Source organism: Oryctolagus cuniculus (genome assembly GCF_964237555.1).
Source record: "Oryctolagus cuniculus chromosome 16 unlocalized genomic scaffold, mOryCun1.1 SUPER_16_unloc_1, whole genome shotgun sequence".
Taxonomy (NCBI): Eukaryota; Metazoa; Chordata; class Mammalia; order Lagomorpha; family Leporidae; genus Oryctolagus; species Oryctolagus cuniculus.
The window spans coordinates 770,724-797,266 of record NW_027208201.1 but is presented as its reverse complement, the minus strand read 5'-3'; the positions used below and the strand labels follow the sequence as shown (position 1 = coordinate 797,266).

The window sequence follows — 26,543 nt, the reverse complement described above, 5'->3', positions numbered from 1 at the left end:
CAACCCAGATATCCATCAACTGATGACCGGATAAAGAAATCCTGGCATACATACTCTAAGAATGTTGATCAGTAGTAGAAAAAAAGAGAATCCTCTCTTTTGCAACAACATTGATGCAACTGGCATCCATGATACTTAAAGAAATGAGCCAGTATCTGAAAAGACATATGCCATGTGTGTCTAGACAGAATCTAGAAGCAACTTAAAATGCAAGGTCAATGGTTCTAAGAAAATGGACAACAGACTCGTTATTGTAAAAAGAAAGAATCATTATTTGACTTACGATACAAAAATGGGATGGTTCAACTTTCGCAAATCAATCAATGTGATACACCACATTAACAAACTGCAGAAGAAAAAACATATGATTATCTCAATAGATGTAGAGAAAGCATTTGATAAAATACAACACCATTTCATGATGAAAACTTACGTAAAGTTTTCATGATGAAAACTCTAAGCAAATTGGGTGTGGAACAAACATTCCTCAACACAATCAAAGCAATTTATGAAAAACCCATGGCCAGAACCTTATTGAATGGGGAAAAGTTGGAAGCATTTCCACTGAGATCTGGTAACAGACAGGGATGCCCACTCTCACCACTGCTATTCAATATAGTTCTGGAAGTTCTAGCCAGAGATATTAGGCAAGAAAAAGAAATTAAAGGGATACAAATTGCAAAGGAAGAAGTACAATTATCCCTCTTTGCAGATGATATGACTCTTTATTTAGGGGATCCAAATAACTCTGTTAAGAGACTATTGGAACTCATAGAAGAGTTTGGCAAAGTAGCAGGATATAAAGTCAATGCACAAAAAGCAAACAGCCTTTGTATACACAGGCAATTCCATGGCTGAGAAATAAATTATATCCCATTCACAAGAGCTACAAAAAAAAAATCAAGTACACATTACACATTATAATGAAGTAACATGTCTAAAGATTGCGCTGCAATATTCCAACTATATTAATAAGCTTATTTTAATATAGACTCTAATGCATGAATAAAAACAGCAAAGAAATGTGTAACTCATTTTATTAAAATATGAATATGACAATGTCAATGAGTTGACATTGAAAATACAGGATTGAAAAGAAATGAAAAGTTTCAAGGGGAGCCTTTATCTGAGATTGGTTTTGTGCTTATGAACATAAAACCCAGACTAAGAAATTAGTTCACAGTATTATTTTGAAGAGAGAAGGAATGGGTCCAGCATGGTGGTATAGTGGCTATAAGTAGCACCTATAACCCCGACATCCCATATTGGTGCCAGTTCATGTTTTGTCCACTACACTTGCAATCCAGCTTTTTGTTAAGATCTAGAAAATGCGTTGGAAGATGGCCTAAGCCTTTCTGTCCTTGACACTCACATGAAAACCTGAAATAATCTCCTTGCTTTGAAATGAACTAGCACTGGGCACTACAGATATATTCAGATTCCATTACCAGATGGAAGGTTTCTCCCACACTCTATCTTCATTTTCTGTAAATTGGTACTTCAGAACAAAAGCATATTAAGATAAGTATAAATTGTTCATAAGGAGGGTACATTATACAAGTTATTTTTAACATCAGAATGCAAAATCAGTTTTATAATTTTAGATTCTAACCAATAAAAACTGAGAGAGCCTAAGAGCTACACCTGAGAACATCTGTTTCCTTAGAAATTCTTCTATCCCTTAATCCTTTCAAAGCATTCTTCTCAGGTCTTAGGAGAATAATGTAGCACTTGGGGACAAAGATGCAGCCCAGGAGCCCCGCACCAGAGGCCAAGATGGAGAAGACCTCCACAGCCACCATGACCTTCCCCTTGGTGCTGTGGTAGACAGGCAGGAAGGTCACCCAGACACTGCAGAACACCAGCATGCTGAATGTCAGGAACTTGGCTTCATTGAATGTGCCAGGCAGACTCCTGGCTAGGAAAGCCACAGTGAAGCTGGCCATGGCCAAGGAGCCCAGGTAGCCGAGGACACAGTAGAAGGAAATGACTGAGCCCTTGTTACACACCAGGATGATGTGGCCATGCTCTGAGTGTGCATCTGTGTCAATAAAGGGAGGAGAAGTCCCAAGCCAGATGCCGCAGAGAGCCAGTTGGATCAGGGAGCAGATGGGAATAATGGAGTTAGGTACCCCTGATAGCAGCCAGTGTCTCATCCTTCTCCCTGGGGCAGTGACCTTGAAGGCCAGAAGGACAGTGATAGTTTTGGCCAGGACAGTGGAAACAGCCACGGTGAACACTACTCCAAATGTGGTCTGCTGGAGGACACAGGTGGTTGTGTTGGGATGACCAATAAACAATAAGGAGCAGAGGAAGCAGAAGATGAGGGCGATGAGCAGGATGTAGCTGAGACAACGATTATTGGCCTTGACTATGGGAGTGTCTCGGTGCTTCACAAAGACCCCAATAACCACAGCAGTGAGGACAGAGAAGCACAGAGCTGTGCAGACCAAGGTCATCCCCAGGGACTCTTCAAAAGACAGAAAGGTCAGTTTTTTGTAGAAGCACTGGTTTCGCTCTCTGTTGGCATACTGATGATCCAGACACTTCATACACTGGTCCATATCTGGCAAGAAACGTACAAGAACATCATCCTGAGTTCAGTTATTTCTGATTCACAAGGACCTTGTGGAATAACAGACATAGCTAGTTTAGGCAAATAGCCCTTATTTGATGTTGAAATAGCATATAAAATAACATCTAGGAAATTATTGGCCATTATTCATGCCCATCTTCCTCATGTTAGCCAAAGTTATTACTTCATCTCTCTAACTACCTTACATACTGATGAGTACATGTTCTTTTTCTCCTAACAAAGCCCTACAGGGTACTCTCTGTAACTACTCCTGGTGCTTTAAATCCTACCTTTTTTGCCTGTATCATTTTAACACCACAAATTCATTCTTCATGGTTTCTCCACACTGGGAAGTGGTGATCAAGATTCCAGAGGTTTCCATGTATTATAAAGATTACTCTGACCTTTATATATGGCACATGCTTGCTGCATCCTCACTTTCAACAAGAGCAAGCAGCAGTCCTTGTTTTCTTAAGTTTTTATATAGTGATTACATTTTTTCATAATTTTTTATTTTAAAGTTTTTATTCAACAAATGCATTTTTTCATAGATAGAACTTTAGAAATATTGTTTCTTTCCCCTAAACCCACCCTCCCATCCCAACTCTCATCCCACCTCCCTCACCCTCTCCTATCTCCTTCTTCATTATGTTACATTTTTATTTGATTTTATATACAGAGGACCAACTCCATATAACATATAGATTTCAATAGTTTGCATCCACACAGACACACTACATATAGAGTACAGTTTGAGAAAATATTGCAGTTGATTCTCACAGTTCAACTCATTATAGATGGAGTTCCTAAATGGAGAATAAATGCACAGTGACTTCGTTGTTCCTTTAACAATTAACACTCGTATGTATGATATCAGTGATCACCCAAGGCCCTTGCTATGGGCTGCCAAGGCTATGGAAGTCCTCTGTAACCATAGACTCCATCAGCATTTGGACACTGCCATAAGCAAAGTGGATGTTCTCTCCTCCCTCTTGAGAAGAGTATATCCTTCTTTGACGATCATTTCTTTCCACTGGGGTCTCACAGAGATCCTCCATGTAGGCTATTTTTTGGCCAGAGTCTTGGCTTTCCATGCCTGCAGTGAGCCCTTGTTTTATTGGTGTTATTCCCTCTGTACTCTCATTGCCTAATCAATGACCAAAGGGCCCCAGTCTTTATTTCTAATGAGTGTTTTTATTTATTTATAATTTAATGGAAATGCAGAGTTTCAGAAGGAGGCAGAGAAGTATGAGGGAGAGAGAGGGAGAGGGAGAGAGAGAAAGACAGGAGGGCAGGGAGAAAAGGAGAGGGAGAAAGGAAAAGAGTGAAAAAGAGAAAGAAAGACATCTTCCACCAGTGATTCACACCCCAAATGATGGCAATAAATGGAACTAGGCTGTCTTAAGGCAATAAATGGGAGCTTCTTCTGGGTCTCCTACATGGTGTGGACTCAGAAACTTGGGCTGTCTTCTATTGCTTTCCTAAGCATCAGCAGAGAGCTGCATTGGAAGTGAAGCAGCTGAGACTGGAACCGCTGCCCAACTGGGATGCTGGCATCCCAGTCAGAGGCTTCAACTACTATGATGCAGCACTGGCCCCAGCTTCCCATTCTTGGTGTCATGCACTGGGAGATTTACTTTGTGAATTTTGGGTGCACAGAAAGCACACAATGATCTCACTAAACCACATCTCTCTAAGGTAGGATCTGGATAGTCATTCTATGGGCAAGCACTGATTGAGAGATCACCATTAGAAAACAGATGATCAAGCTCTAGAGAAACACAGAAGAGTTGTACACTTGATACCTTCTGGATAAGATGCCACCCTTGAGCAGATTTCCATCAAGGAACACACTGGGATGCTGCCTGTAATCAAAGTCTGTCTGTAGATCACCTTGAACACTACTGGCATATTTCCACTTTGCTGCCTTTTTATTCTTGAACATGAATTTTATCTCTATCTCTGCCAGTATCCCCTTCTTTTTCCATACATTTCTCCATCAATGTCAGTTGTCACAACTTGCAGATGTCTTCCAAAGTTTAGGTGGTCTTATTTTTGGATAGTTCATACTTTTGAGACATTACATGTACTCATCTTTCAGAGCTTTGTTTTCCAGAATTGATAAGCAAAAATATCTCTTTTTGTATTTAATCTAGTATTCCAGCACTACTTAACTCAATTACTGATTTTTGATTGTATTACATCATTCCAGTATCAGTTGAAAATGATGCCATTTGAAATCTTTCTCTATAATAAGTTGCATGGCTTTCATTTTTATTATATACACAAACAGACCAATGGGTAATTTCCTGCAGAAGTTGCATTCTTTATTCAACTTTGTATCCAATCTTCAGCCATAACTTTCATGTTGTTTAGCATTCTAAAATACTCTTTAGGATTGAAAACTGATCCTTCTTTTTGGCATTTTGTGTTGTTTGGTTCTTTTTTTTATAATTCTTAGATCACTTAAATTTATTAAATGTTTTTCTTCAGAAATGCTAATTCTCATTACTATTTTTCAAGGATTATAAACTGAATTACACTTTATGCAAGACATTGGGCATGATGTAACCTATTTAAAAATACTGTTGGATTTATGTTGTTTAAAATTTCTATGTGTGAATTTATTTCAACAACAGTGTCTTACAATTTCATTTTGCTGAAATATCTGGCAGTATTTGATCAAACAAGTTAAGATGTTCCTGTAGAAGAAACAGAATTTTTCCTATTCTGTACAGGAGTTGAGAAAGAGTTCCTTTCCTATGTGAACGTTTGATAAAGGTGTTTATCACAATAAAAGTATTGGGAATTATTTTAATAACTATGAGTTTACTTGGATTTTTCAAATATTTCTCAAAGTTTTTATAATGTTTCTATCTGGAAATTTCTGAATTTCTTCTATATTCTTCAATCTATCACCATTAAATGATTCACATGTTCTAGTATTAGTATCTTTTATATCTGTGCAGAGATCTCTTCAGCTCTCTTTGTGCAACACACACAGACATTGTAATCTTGTTTTTAGTACTGTTCCAACTGGTTGAGGTTCATAAATTTTACTTGTTTTATGATCAGCAACTGTAAGCTCTTCCAATTTTTATTTACTTCAGTTTCCTTATAATGTCCACATCCTATCTTCAAGGGCTTGTGTTGAATTTGCTGTCATTGATGTACCTTGATATGCATACTTTTTACCATGGAAGTCAGCCTGTATTCTTTCAAAATAAATTTTACTCATGAGTGTGTATGAGTGTAAGCATAGGAATGTTCCTGAAGATTTATATTTTGATACGCAATGATTTTGCTCAAAGGCTAAGGTTAGCTCATTTATGATATCTGATGAGTATTATCCTCAGCATGATATACTGTATAATTTCTAATACAGTTTTTCAAATTACACACAGTTTGATGAGAGTTGTGCTTTCTCACTCCAAGCATGCTATACTTGAATTAGGTGAAAGCATTATCTATTCATGTACAAGGAACACAGACGTGAATTTACCTAAATGATTTTGCAAATACTACATGCAGTATAGTGTGAAAACTTTTATCATTTTAAGGGTTATTACTGAATATAAGGTTTAACTTCTACCAGAAGGTGAAAAGAATCTTCTCAGCAGTCATACTCCACATCCTTTTCTTTCCATGGAGAAGAGGACTATTTTAAGAAACAGGTGTTAACTTCTCCATGAGGCTGGCACTGACTTACCGGTCTGATTGGAAATCTCATTCTCAGGACAAGGTGTGCAATCAAAACAACAGGTAGGCTTTCCCTCCAGAGGGGTTTTCCTGAATCCAGGGCTACAACTCTCACTGCATACTGAGTGTGGAGTCTGAGAAAAATCAGATGAGTGTTGGTCAGAGATGGGACTATTGCTTATGTTCCATGTAGAGTGTTTTCAAGTCCTGTACAACCTGTTCACTTAAACTGTAAATACCTATTTCTGACACAATGATGGCAGGCAAGTTTATTTTCTAAATAAATAGATTCAAAACATGTGGAGGAACAAGTGCGTGTAGTATCAAACCTCAGCCACTAAAAACATAAGAAAGTATTTAGATTGGAAGGGGTGTAGTTTAATGTCTCTAAGTGTGTTTTTAATAAGCCAAGTGGCACAAATCCCCATATGAATTATGGGTAACAATGTGCATTGTGAACCTTATGATCAGGTGCAACTTACCTCTGTAATTCCTGTGGCCCACTCTATCGAATTCTCAGAGAGAGACAACTTCTGGCTCTGTGAGGCATAAGGGGAAAACTGTCCTACTTTAACCTTATGTCCAACACCATAAGGAAAATTCCAAAAGTTGAGAATGTCATATTCAGCTTCCAAATTCCTCAAGTGATTCAAATTCACTAGGTCACCCGCAGGATTGGTAAATTGGAGGTTCTTGAGAAACGGGTGCAACTGAAAAAATACATTATATTCACATGAAGACTGCCCAAGCAATAACACATCAAGCCCAGTTTAAAGAAAGCCTTTTGTTTGTAATCACAAATAAACAAAGGGAACTTTTTATAGCCACCCAATGAATTAAAACTAAAACATGATGAGAACTACATCAAAGTAAGTATGATTTCACTCATTTTCATCTAAAAACTAGGGCAATCAAAAAGATCTAACTGTGAGATTCTGATCATTTCCAACTGTGGAGTCCATGCTACTAACACTCACTTATTTTCTCAGTGTACCTAGGAAAACCATCTGTAGTACAGTTACCAGGATAAAAAATATGCAATTTAATGAGATGTCTTATGACACATTGTGGCTGAACATACTCAACAACATTTGACACTAAAAAGCAATATTTTTTTTTTTTACCACTGAGACTGAAAATGGAATGACACAGTCTAGGTATTCACAAGTCATATTTAAATTGACAGGATGGGAGAGTACTTTTTAAGACACAGCAGTGAACCTTATCCAAGTTACCTTCCCACTTGTCAATGGAACCCTGTGTCTTATGACAAATTTCAAGCAGAGGCTCATATATATCTTGTGATTGGAGAAAGGATCCCAAGCTACTTGGTTTGAACACCGGCAGAAGCTCTTAAGGGGATCACTTCAGGAGTACATGTCATACAATGGAAACCAAATTACCTGCCATGGAGAAAATGCCACCTTTGCCCCATTGTTCACTGGCTGCATTTCTAACAATTGTAGAAGCATCTCATGTACGCTGTGAGCCACAGCATAAGCAGCATTATATATGTTGTAACTCCCATCACTCATGCTCATATCAAAACGATGTGGAGGCAAGGATTCCAAGGAGGCATTCAGTGGACAGTTCTGCAAAGTTTTACAGGATGCCCCAGTAACTGAGCAATCAAAAACCAATGACCAGAATCTTAAGAGGTAAATGTCTTCTGGGTACTTGGAAGGGTTAGCTGTCCAAAGAAAGTTTTTGAAACCAGAGATCTCACTATGGTGGTGTGAAAAAATGAGAGTCCCATGGAACGAGTGCAGCAGGATATGATGCTCACCACTGGCAAAATCCCATTGTGAGGTGGTGACCCAGACTTTCCATGTCATTACACGTCCCCATGTTGGAAAGCTGATGCCTATGAGTGAATCAGTGTCACAGAAAAGAATCACCACATTTGCTGATGATTTTAGGATCTGGATATGAAACCTATTCTGGAGTGAAAAATAAGAATCCTCAGTGACTGGGATCAGTTCCACAAAGTCCACACAGATGCCATTCTTCTGCATCTCGACTTTCAAATTGGACATAAACTGAATACCTTTTGGGAGGTCTGAGGTGGTCAAACCCACCCAGGTCCAGCTGAAATGAAGCATCAAGGAGACTATGCCATGGGCCAGAGAAGTGTCTTTGGGGGCCATCTGATAGAGGGAAGGAAACTGACCACTGTCACTCAGAAGTGGTTCAAAAGGCCCAAGAGTCAGCTAAGAGAAAATGCAAGAAATATGTGTAAGGATATTGCCATAGTGTACTATCTTACTCCTGAAGAAATTAAGCAGATGATGGAAGCATCAGAAGAGTTTACAATATCTCATTTTTCTCATCCCCCTGCATGAAAACATCCTAGTTCCTGAGACATTACATTCACAGATTAAGGAAAACATTTCTCCTTTTCACTCGCCAACACTCTGCTTCTGATAATATGTGGCTAATCCACCTAATCTCTATATGCCTTCACGTTTGATCACATGCTGTGGCAAGTGTATTTGGTTCTGTCACTTAAATTTTTGGGTCTAAGTCAGGCACCTCAGGTGATGTGTTTTATCCCTCTCTTTCACTTACACACTCACCTGTGGAATTTTGTAGAGTTCCAGCAGTGTCCCTACTTGGACAGCAATGCTTGTTCCTGATATTACAGCTACAGACTTACTCCATTTCCTACACATGTAATTAGGAACATCCTCTTCTAGTCCTGCAAGCCAGATGAAGGGATTCTGCATCACCATCATGTCACTGTGCATGACATTATAGAGATCAAATCCCAAGGTCACGTTGGGTAAAAGCTGGGGGTTCTTGTTGATCTCCTCAATAGCAAAAACCAAGGCCAGAACATACTGGTAGTTTTTGGACTGAAACCTGTATGAAATGCACAAGGATCTTTAAGGGAGAAGCCTCAAATCCAGATTATCATCAATTCTACTGTAATAACTGTAACAGATGGATTGGTCTTGGCCAAAGATTCATATGTTCTAAGGATTATCTGCACATTTGCTGAGGACAGCATGTTAAGAGTGTTGCATTTGCAGGACACATGTCCTCACCAGAACAATAGCTGCTACTTCCTTGATCTTGGTCTCCCAGCCTAAGTGATATTGAAAATAAGATCTGCTTTTACATTATAATGTCTTGGGCATGTTATCACATGGCTGTCCATGCAGCCAAAGAAAATGATATTTTTTAATATAAACCTATTAATTTAAATCATCTCTGGCAACAACTACATCTTCTAAGTTTTTATATTTGATATCTAAATACTATAATATGCTCTGGAATGCCCTTTCAAAAGTTTATGCACACCTAAAAAGAACATTCAAGTTTCAAAGAAAACTTGACAAGGAAAGGTGCATCTTTAGCACTGCCTCTACAAATACTCCTATATTCGGAAACTACAATGATGCTTCATCTTATCACATCATTATATGCTTCTTGAAATAGGAGTCCTATGATCATAAGGCTGCAGGTTGTAATGGGAAAAGAGAGTAACTCAACTGAAGGCTATGTGATCACATAGAAGGATGACGTCAAAGCACTGAGAATGGTAGATGTAAGTCTGGATTTATCCTGAAAAATCTCTTCCCCAAAAAACTCACCCATCAACCACCATCACAAGCCAGGAAAATGAAATCAGATTCAGAGCTTGAAAGAAGGAAATCGGTGAAAAGGGAGGGACACTTTAGAAAAGCCTGAAACACTCCCAGGTTGGATTTGTAATGCTTTACAACTAAGACAGTCATGCATTTATTTTGAACACTAGGTATATATTAAAGTAAATCATTATCAGTGGTATGAGTATATACTCCAAACTGGCCTTATTCACCCAATTTTCCCTACAGAACCAAACATAAATATCCTTCCATGCAAAGAACATGAAGCATTTCTACTCTCCAGGTTCTGACATTTCACAAAGTGTGTAAATGAGGAGCCCCTTGTATGTATTTCAGATTTACTGTGTGTTGAGTCATTATGAATAGACTAGGTCATGTACACTGATATTAAGGGTCACTGTGTGCTCCAGAGGAAGTGACAGTTTTTCTTTTCTTGGTTCATGTTGCAACATAATATGTATGTATACATGCATATTATATACATATTCTGCCTATATATTTACATATAGGTATCCATTACCATGTAAAGAGTTGCTCAATATCTATTGCTTTATATAAATCTCATTTCTATAAATATTTGTTATCCAAATATTTCACTCATACTTTGTATATAATGAAGAACTTTAAAAATCCTTGCTAAGAGTATCAAATAATATTCCATTTTGTAGTTCATATTTCTCTGTTCCCCTCCTCATTCTTTACATTTCCATCAATTCCTTAACCTCTCATTTCTTATTCCCGCTGTCATTGGTATAAAAGGTCTAAAAGATTTTTGGACACACTGGGCATTTGTGAGAGTTGCCTTTTCAATCCGTTTTATGTTGTGTTTCTTATCTCTAAGAACAGTTTATAAATAATTATTGGGTATTCTAAAGTTGTTGAATCTTATACTATATTCCCAAGTATCATTAACACAGGCATTTTCTCCTGGGTTTGCTAAGATTTGGTTATGATCTCCAGTTGGCAAGGTATACATCTTGGAGGAACCTGGGCTCTATTCATAAACTCTATTCCTACTACGGGAAATTTACACTCTTCTGGTCTCCATCATTTAGGGTACATGTAAATGATGTACTGCATACATAACCATGGGAAATACCACTACTACTAATAAATAAATATTTCATAATTGGGATGTCATGTGCACTATCAAAATAGGCAAATTCATAAAAAATAATGTGAAGTGAATAATATCATTATACCAAGCTGGTATCCATTAGATTTTTTCTGGATAGAACTTAGGACAAATGCCTAAAATACTTGATCAGTTGTCTCACCTTTGTGGCACCAACTATAGTTCTAAATTCCATTGGCTTTAATGATACTGCAATGATATATGTCCTAATATCTACCTTCTATCAAAGATCTATGTATCATCAACCTACTTTTATAGCTTACAGTAGAAACCAATTAGAAATTAGCACCAAAATAAACAAATGTGAGGAAAACAATTTCACTGTCCTACAAGATACTATATTCTGGAGGCATGAAATATTCCTATATAAATATATATGAAACATTTATATTTAGCTACAGGTAGGCAGTATCTTAAAGATGGGCAGAAGCAGAATAATCCCTCTTCTGAAATGTATTTTTCCAGAAAAAGAATCAGGGGTGCATCCTGAATGCGTAGATTCCAACCATTATAGTTCTTATGGGTATATTCATCATTAACATACTTGAGGTTACTTTTACCTAGTAAAATCTTACTTTCTTGAATATCTTTTCTTCTTTTTGACTGTAGAAGAAATGAAGTGAGCTCATGGCCCCAAATCTAATATGTAGCAGAAAAGTTTGTGAGCACATGTGGAAGAGCTCATGTAACTCAGGGTTGTTCATTTCAGTGCATGGGTTCTGTAAGAACCTGCTACTGAGGCACAATAGGCCCCTGAGCTGATGAACGTGGACAGCGAAGGACAAGAAGATCCCAACCAGACTCTCCTTTCTCCTAGGATGAGATAACATTTCCCTGAACAATTGAATGTGCCAGGCAGAAAGAAATGTCTTCCACATGCCCCAAGTTAATTATCAAAACTTTTTAGGTGGGACAGAAATGGAAAGGGCAGGGACGCACAATGCATGTGTCTATCCATCTGCAGACCCAATAGCAAGCATCTATTATGTAAATCAAGGAAAATGATTATGGCAAAGAGAACTTACCCTTTGAATGTGACATGGTTTTTGAAAATATTAATCATTCTGTCCACAAGGTATATGTAAATGGGGAAAAAAGCAGCGATCTCAATATCTCCATCCTTGTAATAACTCCGTTCCATCTGGAAAAAGCAGTTCTGATCATCATGACAAGTCACAAGGAGACACAATTGCAAAAAGAGCAACAGAAAATTCAAAGGGAACATCTTCAAAGTCTGTGAAAACCCTAGGACACAACCATAGTGGAACATGAAGGGTCATGCATGTGCATACAAATAGCGTGTGTGTGTGTGTGTGTGTGTGTGTGTGATTCCTCGCATCAAGCCATTTTAATACTGCTCAATCTGATTTCTTTCTACCATCTGTCCATTCGTCCATGTGGGAATCTGGAACCCTTTCTACCCTGAGGCTCTGCAGCTCAGGGCTTCTGTCCTGATGAAAAACACAAGAAGAAAAACATGTTTGTGAATCATCCTCTTCACCCCAGGTGCAAGTATTTCCTCCAAGTCCATGGGTACAAAGACTCAAGGGCATAAATTCTATTAGTTACATTTGGTCCATGGGCTTTGTCAATAAACCTCTCCATGAACTTTTGGCAATTATGTACCTGGATTGCATCAGAGGGCATGAAGAGAGGCATCAGGTGAGTTTCTCAGAAAGTTTTCAGACCAGAAAAATCCAGTGTAACAGACGTCAAAGACCCAAAGAACAATAGGGCAGCCTCCAGACCCCATGTTCTGGGGAGCCACACATTGCCTTGATGCCACACAGACCCAAAGCAGATGCTGTTTACAAAGATACCCAATAGGCCTTCTGATTCTCAAGCACTGTGGAACCAGTAATCACCCTGAATTCAGGAGTTTCATTCTGTATGTCAAATCATCACATCTTCAGTTGTAAAATATGAAACCCTTCCACATTGCTGTTAACCATGGTAATCTCATGGTAATCTGTTTTCACACTAAAACCTTGGTTAATACTCTCGTGAGAACTAGGGACTATTTGAGGACTTCTCACTTTTTACTATAAGGCAGACAATACTAGCTGGAAGTCATCACTTTATTCCCACCACGACAAACACCAAGGGCAGGATGATGCATACAGATACTTGTACTTCTTGAATGTAAATGACTTTAAGGACTCATGTAGGACACCATCAGGGCAGCTACATATCTTTAACAATTTGCACAACCAAGAGACTGCACAACACAACAGAATAAAATGGATAGCATGTCTTGTAAGCAGTAATGATGATCAACACTGACTAATCATTTGTGCTTGCATATCAGTGTGAGGTATCACTAATGGAGTAAATCTAATGAGGAGGTAAACAAGAGAGCATGGAAGAGAACTCTGTTATTCCACTCAGAAGTTTCCTAAACTCAAACTTCTATCAATGAGTTCCCTAATATGTTAAGCAAAACACATTCTCCATTGCCTAGTCACTGCTCTGATGCCATTAGTGAGATTTTGAATACAGGCCTATGCAAATTGAGATGAAGTATAGACACAAAACACAGAAAATTCACTGACTTGCATAAAATTGAAAATATAATGTCTTGATGAGTTAGATTTATTACCAGTACAATGACAAAACTTGTTGTCTATTCAGTTAAACAAGAAAAGTAAATCTAAATCAGAGAGCAAACATCTCCCGTTCTCTCTAATGTGTAGAAACTAAAAGTAGAGTCAATCTGAATGCACAAGATTCACTGAATAAAGGTTGGGACTGGAAAGGATGAATTCCATGCAATGAGAAGGCTTCAAAAATGTATTGAAAATGTGTGTTATGAAACATTATGCATGAATTTCAAAAAATTTGGCACCCAGATCTATTCATCATTTTTTTGCTTAACTATTTCTTTCATATTTATCACATATCTTCTACATTCTTTTTTTATAGAAAACTTTTATTTAACAAATGTAAATTTCAAAAGTACCACTTTTGGATTACAGTGGTTCTTCCTCCCATAACAACCCTCCCAGCGGCATACCATCCATCTCTTAATCCCTCTCCCATCCCATTCTTCACTCAGATTCCTTTTGTTATCTTTATATACAGAAGATCAACTCTATACTAAGTAAAATTACAACAGTTTGCACCCACACAGACACACAAAGTATAAAGTCTTGTTTGAAGATTAGTTTTACTGTTAATTCTCATAGTACAACACATTAAGGACAGAGGTCCTATATAGAAGCAAGTGTACAGTAACTCCTGTTTTTGATTTAACAATTGACACTCTTATTTATGATGTCAGTAATCACCTGAGGCTTTCGTCATGAGCTGACAAGGCTTTGGAGCCTATTTTTTTAATGAATAGAGTTAGACAGTGAGAGAGAGAGAGGCAGAGAGAAATGTCTTCCTTTGTTTGTTCACCCCACAAATGGCTGCTGTGGCCGGAACTATGCTGATCTGAAGCCAGGAGCCAGCTGCTTCTTCCTGGTCTCCCATGTGGGTGCAGCCACCCAAGCACTTTTGGCCATCCTCCACTGCCTTCCTGGGCCAGAGCAGAGAGCTCGACTGGAAGAGGAGCAACCGGGACTAGAACCTGGCACCCATATTTGATGCCAGTGCCACAGTGGAGGATTAACTAAGTGAGCCACGACACTAGCCCCTGGAAGCCTCTTCAGTTCACAAACTCCAATCTTATTTAGACAAGGCCATAATTAAAGGGGAAGATCCCTCCTCCCTTCAGAAAAAGGTACTTCCCTCTTTGATGGCCCATTATTTATGCTGGGATCTCACTGACAGAGATCTTTCTTTAGGCTTTTTTTTTTTTTTTTGCTACAGTGTCTTGGCTTTCCATGCTTCCATGCCTCTCATAAGCTTTTCAACCAAATCCAAATGCCTTGAGGGCTGATCCTGAGGCCAAACTGCTGTTTAGGGCATCTGTAATTCTATGAGTCTGCTGTGTATCCAGCATCCTATGTTGGATTGTTCTCTCCTTTTTAATTCTATCAATTATTATTAGCAGACACTGGTCTTATTTATGTGATCCTTTGACACTTAATCCTATATTTATGATCAATTATGAACTTAAACTGATCACTTTAACTAGTAAGACGGTGTTTATATCTGCCAACTTAATGTGATTTTGAGTCCCATGACACATTTTTAGCTTTACCCTTAGGGATAAGTCCGAGGGAGGATGTGACAAACTGTATATCTCCTCCATCTCTTATTCTCACTCTTATTCTTTTTGAAAGGCTTATTTTATTTATTTGAAAGACAGAGCTAAAGAGAGAGGTAGAGACAGATAGAAAGGTTTTCCACCCACTGCATCACTTCCCAGATGGCTGCAACGGCCGGGGCTGCACCAATCGGAAGCCAAGAGACAGGAGCTTCTCCCAGGTCTCCCACTTGGGTGCAGGGGCCCAAAAACTTGGGCCATCTTCTACTGCTATCCCAGGCCATAGAATAGAGATGGATCCAAAGAAGAGCAGCCAGGATTTGAACCGGCACCCATATGGGATACTGACACTTCAGGCCATGGCTTTAACCTGCTGCACCACAGGTTTGGCCCCTCCCACTCTTATTTTAACAAGGATCAATTTTCAGTTAACTTTAAACACCTAAGGATAATTCAATGTTAATTCAAGAGTTCAACCAATGGTATTAAGTAGAAAAAGAAAATACTAAAAAGAATAAAATAGTAAAATGTTGCTCAAAGCACTAATCAAGTCATTGCTTCTCCCAGTGTCAGTTTCACTTCTACAGGTTTCCTTTTAGGTGCTCAGTTAGTTGTCACAGATCAGGGAGAACATAGGATATTTGTCCCTTTGGGACTAGCTTATTTCACTCAGCATGATGTTTTCCAGATTCCTCCATTTTGTTGCAAATAACCAGATTTCATTTTTTGCTTTTGCCACTTTGTAGTATTCTATAGAGTTCATATCCATAGTTTCTTTATCCATTCTTCCATTGATGGGCATTTAGGTTGATTTCACCTCACCTGTCCGAATGGCTCTCCTACAGAAATCAACAAACAACCGGTGCTGGAGAGGATTTGAAGGAAAATGTACCCTCATCCACAGGTTGTGGGAATATAAACTGATTCAGTCATTGTGAAACACAGTGTAGAAACCTATGAGAGCTGAAAGTAGATCTGCCATATGACCCATCCAACTGATTCCTAGGAATCTCCTCAAACAAAATGAAATCAGCACGAAAAAGGGTCATCTATACCCCCATGCTCATTGCAGCTCAATTCAAAATAGCTAAGAAATGGAATCAACCCAGATATCTGTCAATAGCTGAATGGATAAAGAAACCATGGTATATATACTCTAAGAATATTAATCAGCAGGAAAAAAAAAAGAAAAGAAATCCTGTCTATCACAACAAAATTGATGCAGCTGAAAACCATGATACTTAAGAGAAATCAGCCAGTATCAAAAACAGACATAAACCATATGTATTCTCTTAACCATCATAACAAGTGCCTAAATGTAATGTTGGAGTAAAATTGACAATTTGAGATTCCATGTTTTTTTTTTTTTTTTATAGCCTTTGTCTTTATTTTGAGGAATAGTGTTGGTTTCTTCATACCATTTGTAGAACACATTACATATGGTAAGGTTAATCTCTTGACTATAACATAAACCAGAAAACAGTTCTTTGCAAAAATTAAGAGTGGTGATAGGAGAGGGAGGAGGAAGAAGAATAAGATTGGGGCTGGCGCTGTGGAGCAGTGGGATAACACCCTGGTCTGAAGTGCCAGTATCCTATATGGGCACCAGTTTGAGACTCGTTTGTTCCAATTCCTGTCTGGCTCTCTGTGTGGCCTGGAAAAGCAGTGGAGGATGGCCCAAATCATGGGAGACCTGGAAGGAGCTCCTGGTTTTGGATCGGCACAGCTCTGGCCATTGCGGCCAATTGGGGAGTGAATCATCAGATGGAAGACCTCTCTCTCTATCTGCCTCTCCTCTCTCTGTTTAACTCTTTCAAATAAAATAAATAAATCTTTTTAAAAAAAGAAGCTTCATATTTTTGTGGACAGGATGAATGGATAGGTGGGAAGTATCTCTGTGATCTAAAAATGTATATATGATATTCATGAAACTTGTATACATCAAGTAAAATTTGAAATATAAACAAATTGAGTAACTTACAAACAAGAAAATATATTTTTAGAAAGCAGAAGTAACAACAAAATATAATTCATGAACAATGGGAATATAATATGATGGATATTTCTGCACAGATAAATAAATGACCAAAGGGCATTACAAATGATGCTAATCAGTACTAAGTATGGACAAGCCGTTCCACACCAGAAGGAGCCTCTACTTCACAAACACTAACTGGCTATAAAAACTTTCAAAGTTGTCAGGTGTCAGAGATGCCATAGGGAATTTGGAATCTTGAAACCATGCTAGAAAGTTACAACACATATGGTATGGAAGACAGTTGTCACCTCCTTAGCAAATTCAACGTAAAATTCATTGATGACCAAAACATCCCACACCTAATGGTACACTCCAAAATTAGAAAATATGCAAAAATCTCTTGTACATCAGTGTGTGTCTCCAAACAGCCAAAGTGAAAAATAGCACACAAGTCAGTGTATGGTTAACTGGACACACAAAACTCAATGAATTACTACAAGGAATTATCAGTTTGTCATGAAAAATGTAGATACCCGCAATGATGTGAATGCTCCTTGAAAACACCCTGCAAAATCAAAGGCCACCTAAATCCACAGAGTCTAATATTTAATTTATACAAAACACTCAGGGCATTAAATCCATGGAAACAGAAACAGACTGGTGGTTGTGTGATTTACAAGAGAAGGAACTGAGAGTGACCATTAATGGATAAGGAACCTGATTTGTAGCAAAGGAAATATTTTTAAAATATGACAGAGATAACAGTTGCACAAGAAAGTGAATGGTCCAAATGCCATTACTTCACTTTAAAATTGTTACTTTTTGTTTAATTATTTTCTGCTGAAGAAGATATAAAAATCACTTTCTTATGTCTGGTATTGGCAAAAGTAAATCTAAAGCCAAATTGATAATAAGCAGAAATGAGCAGATGGAAAAGAAATTTGCAGAATCAGTTCTACATATAATGAAAACTTGGTGTGTGATTATCACATCATTTCAAATCTATATGAAATGATAACAGAATTAAGAATTTCCTGGGTAATGCATATACATATTAAAATAATTTAACATGTCCAATGATTACATGAAAATATTCCAAGTATATTATAAATCTGAAGTTAAAATAGACCCTGAATGAATGAAAACAGCAAATAAACATGTAACTCATTTTATTAAAATATGAATATTACGAAGTTGACCAGTTGACAATGAAAATGCAGAAATGAAAAGATTCAAGGAGAGCCTTTATCTGAGATGGGTTTTATTTGTGAACTTAAAACCCAGGCTAAGAAATTTGTACACAGTATTATTTTGAAGAAGAGAGGATGATTGCAGCCTGTGTTGGGGTGTAGTGGATATAACCTTCACCTGTAACCCCGATATCCTATGTGGTTGCCAGGCCATGTCCCGGTTGTCCACTTGCAATCCAGCTCCCTGCTGATGATCCAGAAAAAGCAGTGGAAGATGGCCTCTTGCAGTCCCTGACACCCACATGGAAACCTAACTGAGCTCCTTTCTTTGGCCTGAACCAGCACTGTACCACTGTGGATATCTTCAGAGTATATCACCAGATGGTTTTTCCAAATATAGCTCTGTTTTGTTATTCGGTGTATGAGAATTAAAAAATTTCCAAGAGAAATGTAAGTTGTTCATAAGGTGATTAAAATGTTCAAGTTATTTTATAGCATCAGAATGCAAAATCAGTTTTGTAAATACTAGTTTCAAATCCTTGAAACTGAGAGAGCCTCAAAGGCTTGTCTTCAGAACCAACACTGGGCCACTTACACATCTTCAGCATCTATCAGCAGATGGCAGGTTTGTCACACTCTCCCTTTCTTTTCTGTGAATTGGTCCTTCAGAGCGAAAACATTTTAAGAGAAGTATAAATTGTTCATAATGCTGTTACATTCTGCAAGTTATTTTATAACATCAGAATGCAAAACCAGTTTTTTGAATTTTAGTTTCTAACCATGGAAAACTGCGAGAGCCTTAAGAGCTACTCTTCAGAAGATCCCTTTCCTTGGAAATTATCCTATCCATTAATCCTTTCAAAGCATTCTTCTCAGGTCTTAGGAGAATAATGTAGTACTTGGGGACAAAGATGCAGCCCAGGAGCCCCGCACCAGAGGCCAAGGTGGAGAAGACCTCCACAGCCACCATGACCTTCCCTTTGGTGCTGTGGTAGACAGGCAGGAAGGTCACCCAGACACTGCAGAACACCAGCATGCTGAATGTCAGGAACTTGGCTTCATTGAATGTGCCAGGAAGATTCCTGGCTAGGAAAGCCACAGTGAACCTGGCAATGGCCAAGGAGCCCAGGTAGCCCAGGACACAGTACAAGGCAGTGACGGAGCCCTTGTTACATACCAGGATGATGTGGCCATGCTCTGAGTGTGCATCTGTGTCAATAAAGGGAGGAGAAGTCCCAAGCCAGAGGCCACAGAGAGCCAGTTGGATCAGGGAGCAGATGGGAATAATGGAGTTAGGTGACCCTGATATCAGCCACTGTCTCATCCTTCTCCCAGGGCCAGTGACCTTGAAGGCCAGAACCACAGTGGTAGTTTTGGCCAGGACAGTGGAAACAGCCATGGTGAACACCACTCCAAATGTGGTTTGCTGGAGGACACAGGTGGCTGTATTGGGATGACCAATGAAGAGTAAGGAACAGAGGTAGCAGAAGATGAGGGCAATGAGCAGGGTGTAGCTGAGACAACGATTGTTAGCCTTGACTATGGGAGTGTCTCGGTGCTTCACAAAGATACCAAGAACCCCAGCGGTGAGCACAGAAAAACACAGAGCTGTGCAGACCAGAGTCATTCCTAATGGGTCTTCATAAGCCAAGAAGGCCACAGCTTTGTGCAGGCAGCGGTCATGCTCTGTGCTGGCATACTGATGATCCAGACACTTCACACACTGATGCATATCTGGTGAGAAACTTACAGTAACATCATCCCCCGTTCAGTTATTTCTGATTCACAAGGACCTTCTAAAATACCCGACTGAGTTAGTTTAGACAAATACTCCTTATTTGTTGTTGATGACAACATATAAAAATGACACCTATGAAATTTTTAGGCCTTATTTATGCTTTTCAGGGGCAGGCTAGTGGCTCAGTAGGTTAATCCCTTGTGGGTGCTAATTCTAGCCCTGACTGCTCTTCCAATCTAGCTCTCTGCTATGGCCTGGGAAAGGAGGAGAGTATGGCCCCAGTCCTTGAACCCCTGAACCCCTGTGGAGATGGGAAGAAATGCCTAGCCCCTGGCTTTGAAAAAGCACTGCTCTGGTAATCGTGGCCATTTGGGGAGTAAACCAACAGACGGAAACCTTTCTATCTGTCTCCCCCTCTACTGTCTGTCACTCTGTTCTCAAATAACTTAAATTTATTAAAAATAAAAATAAAAAATAAATAAAAAATTCATGTCCATCTACCTCATATTAGTCAGTTATTACTTACTCTCCCTAAGTACCTTACATACTGATGAGTACATCCTCTTTTTCTAATAACAGAGCCCTAAGAACTACTCTCTGAACCTCTTCATGTTGCTTTAAAAGTATATCTTAACCTGTGTCATTTTAACACCACAAACTCATTCTTCAAGATTTCTTAGGATTGGGAAGTGATGGTTAAGGTACCAGAGGATTCCATGTGTGGTGAGGACTACTCTGCCTTTATACATGGTGCATACTTGCTGTGTCCTCACTTTGAACAAGAGCAAGCAGCAGCCCTTGTTTTAAGGGTGCTATTCATTCAATAATATGACCTATTCAACCAGTCAAGGTTCCTTGTGTTGGTTTTTAATGAAAGTTAGCTGTTTATTTATTTATTTATTTATTTATTTATTTTTAATTTTTTGACAGGCAGAGTGGACAGTGAGAGAGAGAGACAGATAGAAAAGTCTTCCTTTGCCGTTGGTTCAACCTCCAATGGCCACCATGGCTGGCGCACCATGCTGATCAAATGGCAGGAGCCAGGTGTTTCTCCTGGTCTCCCATGGGGTGCAGGGCCCAAGGACTTGGGCCATCCTCCACTGCACTCCCTGGCCACAGCAGAGAGCTGGCCTGGAAGAGGGGCAACTGGGACAGAATCCAGCACCCCAACCGGGACTAGAACCCGGTGTGCTGGCACCACAAGGCAGAGGATTAGCCTAGTGAGCTGTGGCGCCGGCTTATTTATTTTCAATTACTTGAAAGGCAGAGTTACAGAAATAGGAGAAGTAGAAGGAGGAAAGAAGAGGGAGAGTGACAGGGGGAGGAGGAGAGGCAAGGAAAAAGAGAGAGAGGAAGAGAAAGGGAGAGAAAACCTTTCACCTGGTCCTTCATACCCCAAAAGACTGCAATGGCTGTAGCTGGCTGATCTGAAACCAGTAACCAGGAGTTTCTTCTTGATTTCCCAAGTGGGTGTGGGCCCAAAAGCCCAAGCATCTACAGATAACAGGACTTGAAGTGAAGCAGCTGGGACTGAAACTGGTGCCATTTGGGATGCCTGCATCAGACAGAGGCTTAACCTGCTATACCACTCTTAATATCGTGGATTGGAAGTGTGCGAATTTTAGGTGCAGAGAAAGCATCCAGCTATCTCTGTGAAGCATAACTCTCTATGGTAGGATGTGGATTAAGTCATTCTAAAGGCAAGCTTCCTTTTCCAGAACTGCGAAGTGAAAATAACTTTTCTCTGTGTTTAATCTTGTATTCAAGCACTACTTAATCAATGACTGATACACTGACTTAATTACACAATCCCATTATCATTTTAAAACAATTCCACTTTTATATCTTCATTTCCAATAAGTTCAATGTCCTTATTTTTGGATAATATGCAAATCTGAAAATTGTTTACCACAATAAAACTGTTGGGAATTATTTTAATAACCATGAGTATATTTGGATTTTTAATATATTTCTTAATATGCTTCATAATATTTCCCTCTAAATCTTTGAATTTCTTTTGTATTCTTTTTTTTTTGGACAGGCAGAGTGGATAGTGAGAGAGAGAGACAGAGAGAAAGGTCTTCCTTTTGCCGTTGGTTCACCCTCCAATGGCCACCATGGCTGGCGTGCTGCGGCCAGCGCACCACTCTGATCTGAAGGCAGGACAGGTGCTTCTCCTGGTCTCCCATGGGGTGCAGGGCCCAAGCACATGGGCCATCCTCCATTGCACTCCCTGGCCACAGCAGAGAGCTGGCCTGGAAGAGGGGCAACCGGAAAGAATCCGGTGCCCCTACCAGGACTAGAACCCAGTTTGCCGGCGCAAACTATTGAGCCACAGTGCCGCCTTCTGTATTCTTCAATGTAGCACCATTTAGTGATTATATTCTGCTATTAGTATTTCTTACATCTGTGCAGAAACCCTTCAACTTTCTTTGTACACACACACTGTAACCAGAGAACTTCCACTTTGATTATGGCCTTGTCTAAATACTGATGGTGTTTGTGGTCACAAAAGTCTTCCATAGCCTTGACAGCTCACGACAAGAGCCTTGGGTGATCACTGATATCATAAATAAGAGTGTCAATTGTTAAATCAACAACAAGAGTCACTGTGTACTTATTCCCCATGTAGGACCTCTGTCCACAATGAGTTGTACTGTAAGAATGAACTGCAAAATTGTTGTTTTCAAACAGTACTTTTATACTGTATGTGTGTATGTGTGCAAACTGTTGAAATCTTTACTTAGTATAGACTTGCTCTTTTTAAAAATGAATCTTAAGGAATGGGATGGGAGAGGGAGTAGGAGGTAGGATGGGAGTTGGAAAGGGAGAGTGGGTATGGGAGAGGAACCACTATAATCTTAAAGTTGTACCTATGAAAATTGCATCCATTGAATAAAAGCTTTAAAATAAAATAAAGGGGATTCCAATTCAATCCCATCAAGGTGGCATGTACCAATGCCATCTCACTATTCCAAGTGAACAATTTCAGTTCACAATTGATCATAATGAAAGGACTAAGAGGCAAAGGGAGCACATAAACAAGTCTAGTACCTGCTAACACTAACCGATAGAATAAATAAAGGGGAGAGTGATCCAACATGGGAAGCGAGATACTCAGCAGACTCATAGAATGGCAGATGTCCTAAATAGCACTCTGGACTCAGAATCAGCCCTAAAGACATTCAGATCTGGCTGAAAAGCCCATGAGAGTATTTCAGGCCTGGAAAGCCAAGACACTCTGGCAAAAGATCTCTGCAAGTGAGATCCCAGTGAAAAGAACAGGTCTTCAAAGAAGGAGGTACCTTTCTCTGAAGGGAGGAGAGAACCTCCACTTTGACTATGACCTTGTCTAAACAAGAGAAGAATCAGAGAACTCAGAGGGCTTCCATAGCCTTGGAAACTCATGACTGGAACATAGGGAGATTACTGATGCCATAGACAGGAGTGTCAATTTGTAAAGTCAACAACAGGAGTCACTGTGCACTTACTCCTCATGTAGGATCTCTGTCCTTAATGTGCTGTACATTGAAACTTAATGCTATAACGAGTACTCAAACAATGTATTTCACTTTGTTTTTCTATGGGGGTGCAAACTGTTGAAATCTTTACTTAATGCATACTAAACTGATTTTTTTGTAAAACAAAAAAAAGAAATTATCAATTCCCAACTTGACTCTCACTGGGATTAAACATGACAATAGGTCTGATCTGATTTCATCATCATTTAAAAAAATCATCTATTATTTTTCACTTTGTGTTTCTGTGTGGGAGCAAACTGTTGAAATCCTTATTTAATGTATACTAAGCTGATCTGTATATTAAGATAATCGAAAATGAATCTTGATGTGAATGGAAGGGGAGAGGGAGTGGGAAAGGGGAGGGTTGCGGGTGGGAGGGACGGTATGGGGGGGAAGCCATTGTAATGCATAAATCATACTTTGGAAATTTATATTCATTAAATAAAAGTTAAAAAAAATAAAGTGTTGGAGATGTATGGGATACTATCAAATGACCCCATGTTGGGTCTTAGAGATTCCTGAAGGTATGCAAAGAGAAAATGGATTAGAAAGTTGATTCACTGAAATAATTACATATACTTTCCCCAATTAGGAGAAAGGGGCATTCACGTATACTAGGAACTTAGAACTCCTTTTAGACATGACCAGAAAAGATATTCACCACAACACACTGTAGTCAAATTTTCAATGTAAAACATTAAAAAAATGCTAAATCCTGCAAGAGAGAAACATCAGATTACTTTCAGGGGATATCCAGTTACATTCACAGCTGACTTCTCATTAGAAACAATACAGGCTCAGAGAGAATGGTGAGACATAGTCCATATCTTAAAACAAAACTGTCAACCCAGAATACTGTACTGTGCAAACCTCTAATTTATGAATGAAGGTGAAATAAAGACCTTTCACAACAAGAGACATTGAAAGAATTTGTCACCACTCGCCAAGCCTTACAAAAATGCTTATGGATGGGATACACAGAAACACAGAAAGATAGCCATCATTATGCAGGAATATGAAGGAAGAAAATCCCCCAATAAAACTACAAAGGAAATCTAAGTCAAACAACAGGAATGTTTACAACAGGAGTGTTTCCAGTGAAGAGGCAAGTCCTAACTTATCAATAGTAACCTTGAATGCAAATGGCCTAAACTCCCCAAGTAAAAGATACTGGGGCCAGTGCTGGCATCCCATGTGGGCAATAACTGGCATCCCATGGGGGCAATCTGATAGAGGGATGGAAACTGACCACTGTCACTCAGAAGAGGTTTAAAAGACCCAAGAGTCAGCTAAGGGAAAATGCAAGAAATCTGTGTACGGTTAATGACATAGTGTACAGTATTATTCCTGAAGGGAATTAAGCAAATGGTGAAAGTGTCACAGAAAATTGAATATTTCATTTTTATCACCTCCCACTACATAAGAACTTCCTCAACCATGAGTTTAGCTCAGAGGTTGAGGAAAATGTTTCCATTTTCACTTCACCTGTGATACCTCAGCATCAGAGCAAATGTGGTGACTCCTCCAAATCTCTGCATGCCTGCTCATTAGATTACACACTATGACTAAAGCTTAAGGTGTCAGTCATTTCAATTTTGGGCACTGAGTAAGGTACTTAAGGTAATGTGCTTTTCCCCTCTATTTCCCATACACACTCATCTGTGAAATTTTGTAGAGTTTCAGCAGTGCCACTATTTGGACACTAATGTTCATTCCTGAAATTACTGCTACAGACTTGCTGTTTCCTACACATGTCATTAGGAAAAGATACTGTTAGTTTTTGGACTGAAACCTGCAGGAAAGGCACACGGATCTTAAAGGGAAAAGCCTCCAATTCAGATTATCATCAACTCTACTCCCATAACTGTTACAATTGCACTGTTCTCGCCAAAATTCCTAAGTTCCAATCATTCTTTTTACACCTACTGAGAATAGAGTGTGAAGACTGTCGTATTTGCTGCAGGACACATCCTCACAAGAATCAAAGCTGCTACTACCTTCTCCTGGTCTCCCAGTCTAAATGATTCTGAAAATAAGCTCTGCTATTACACCATAATATCTTGGGCATGTTATCACATGGCTATCCATGCAGCCAAAGAACATTATCTTTTTGTATGCCTACCTCATCAATTTAATTCATTTCTGGCAACATCTTCTAAGTTATGATATTTGATATCTAAAGTAAATATTACAATATGCTCTGGAATGCCCTCTCTACATTTCTTTCAAATGTAGGAAATGGATTCAACTTGTTAATGAACACATGAACAAAGGAATGGCACATCTCTTTAGCACTGCCTCTATAGATGTTTCTTATATTCACAAACCACAATGATTCTTTACATTATTACATCATCAAATGCTTCTTGAAACAGTAATCATATAATCCTAAGGGTGCAGTTTGTAATGGGAAGAGAGAGTAACTCAACTGAAGGCTATGTGATCAGAAAGAGAGAAGATGTCAGACTATTAAAAATGGTAGATGGATGTCTGGACTTCATCCAGAAAAATCTCTTCCCCATAAAACTTACCCATCAACCACCATCACAAACCAGGAAAATGAAATCAGATTCAGAACTCGAAAGAAGGAGAACAGTGAAAAGGGAAGAACACTTTAGAGAAGCCTGAAACACTCACAGGGTGCACTTGAAACACTGGGCTATGAGACCCTCGGTGCCTAAAATTAAGACAGATAATCCTTTATTTGGAACACTAAGCATATGTTAAAGTAAATCATCAGCATTGGTATCAGTATTTACTCCAAACAGGCCGTATTCATTCAATTTTTGTTACAGAATTCAGCATAAATAGCCTTTCATGCAAAGAACACAATGGATTTCTATTTTCTGGGATCTGCCATTTCACAAAGAATGAAAATGAGGAGCCCTTTGTATTTATATTAGATGCACTAGGTGTTGAGTATTGATGAGTATACCATGTCAT

General features: G+C 39.0%; 1 protein-coding gene across 1 annotated transcript; it reads right to left on the bottom strand.

The window, feature by feature from the left end:
• Positions 1-1,098: 1,098 nt before the first annotated feature.
• On the bottom strand, positions 1,099-9,127 carry LOC138847764 (vomeronasal type-2 receptor 116-like). Its single transcript, XM_070067503.1, has 5 exons — positions 8,851-9,127; positions 7,678-8,484; positions 6,757-6,984; positions 6,285-6,408; positions 1,099-2,566 (listed from the first exon to the last, which is right to left on the bottom strand). Exons 1-5 carry the CDS (start codon positions 9,019-9,021, stop codon positions 1,632-1,634), a joined length of 2,265 nt encoding a protein of 754 aa, XP_069923604.1. The 5' UTR covers positions 9,022-9,127; the 3' UTR covers positions 1,099-1,631.
• Between the last annotated feature and the right edge of the window lie 17,416 nt (positions 9,128-26,543).

Excerpts from the sequence above, each read along its gene's own strand:
- LOC138847764 (XM_070067503.1), bottom strand. The coding sequence starts at position 9,021 with ATGCACAGTGACATGATGGTGATGCAGAATCCCTTCATCTGGCTTGCA. Across the intron at positions 8,485-8,850 it reads AACTCTACAAAATTCCACAG|CTGACTCTTGGGCCTTTTGA; the intron begins GTGAGTGTGTAA and ends ATTTTCTCTTAG. Across the intron at positions 6,409-6,756 it reads GGGCCACAGGAATTACAGAG|ACTCCACACTCAGTATGCAG; the intron begins GTAAGTTGCACC and ends GATTTTTCTCAG.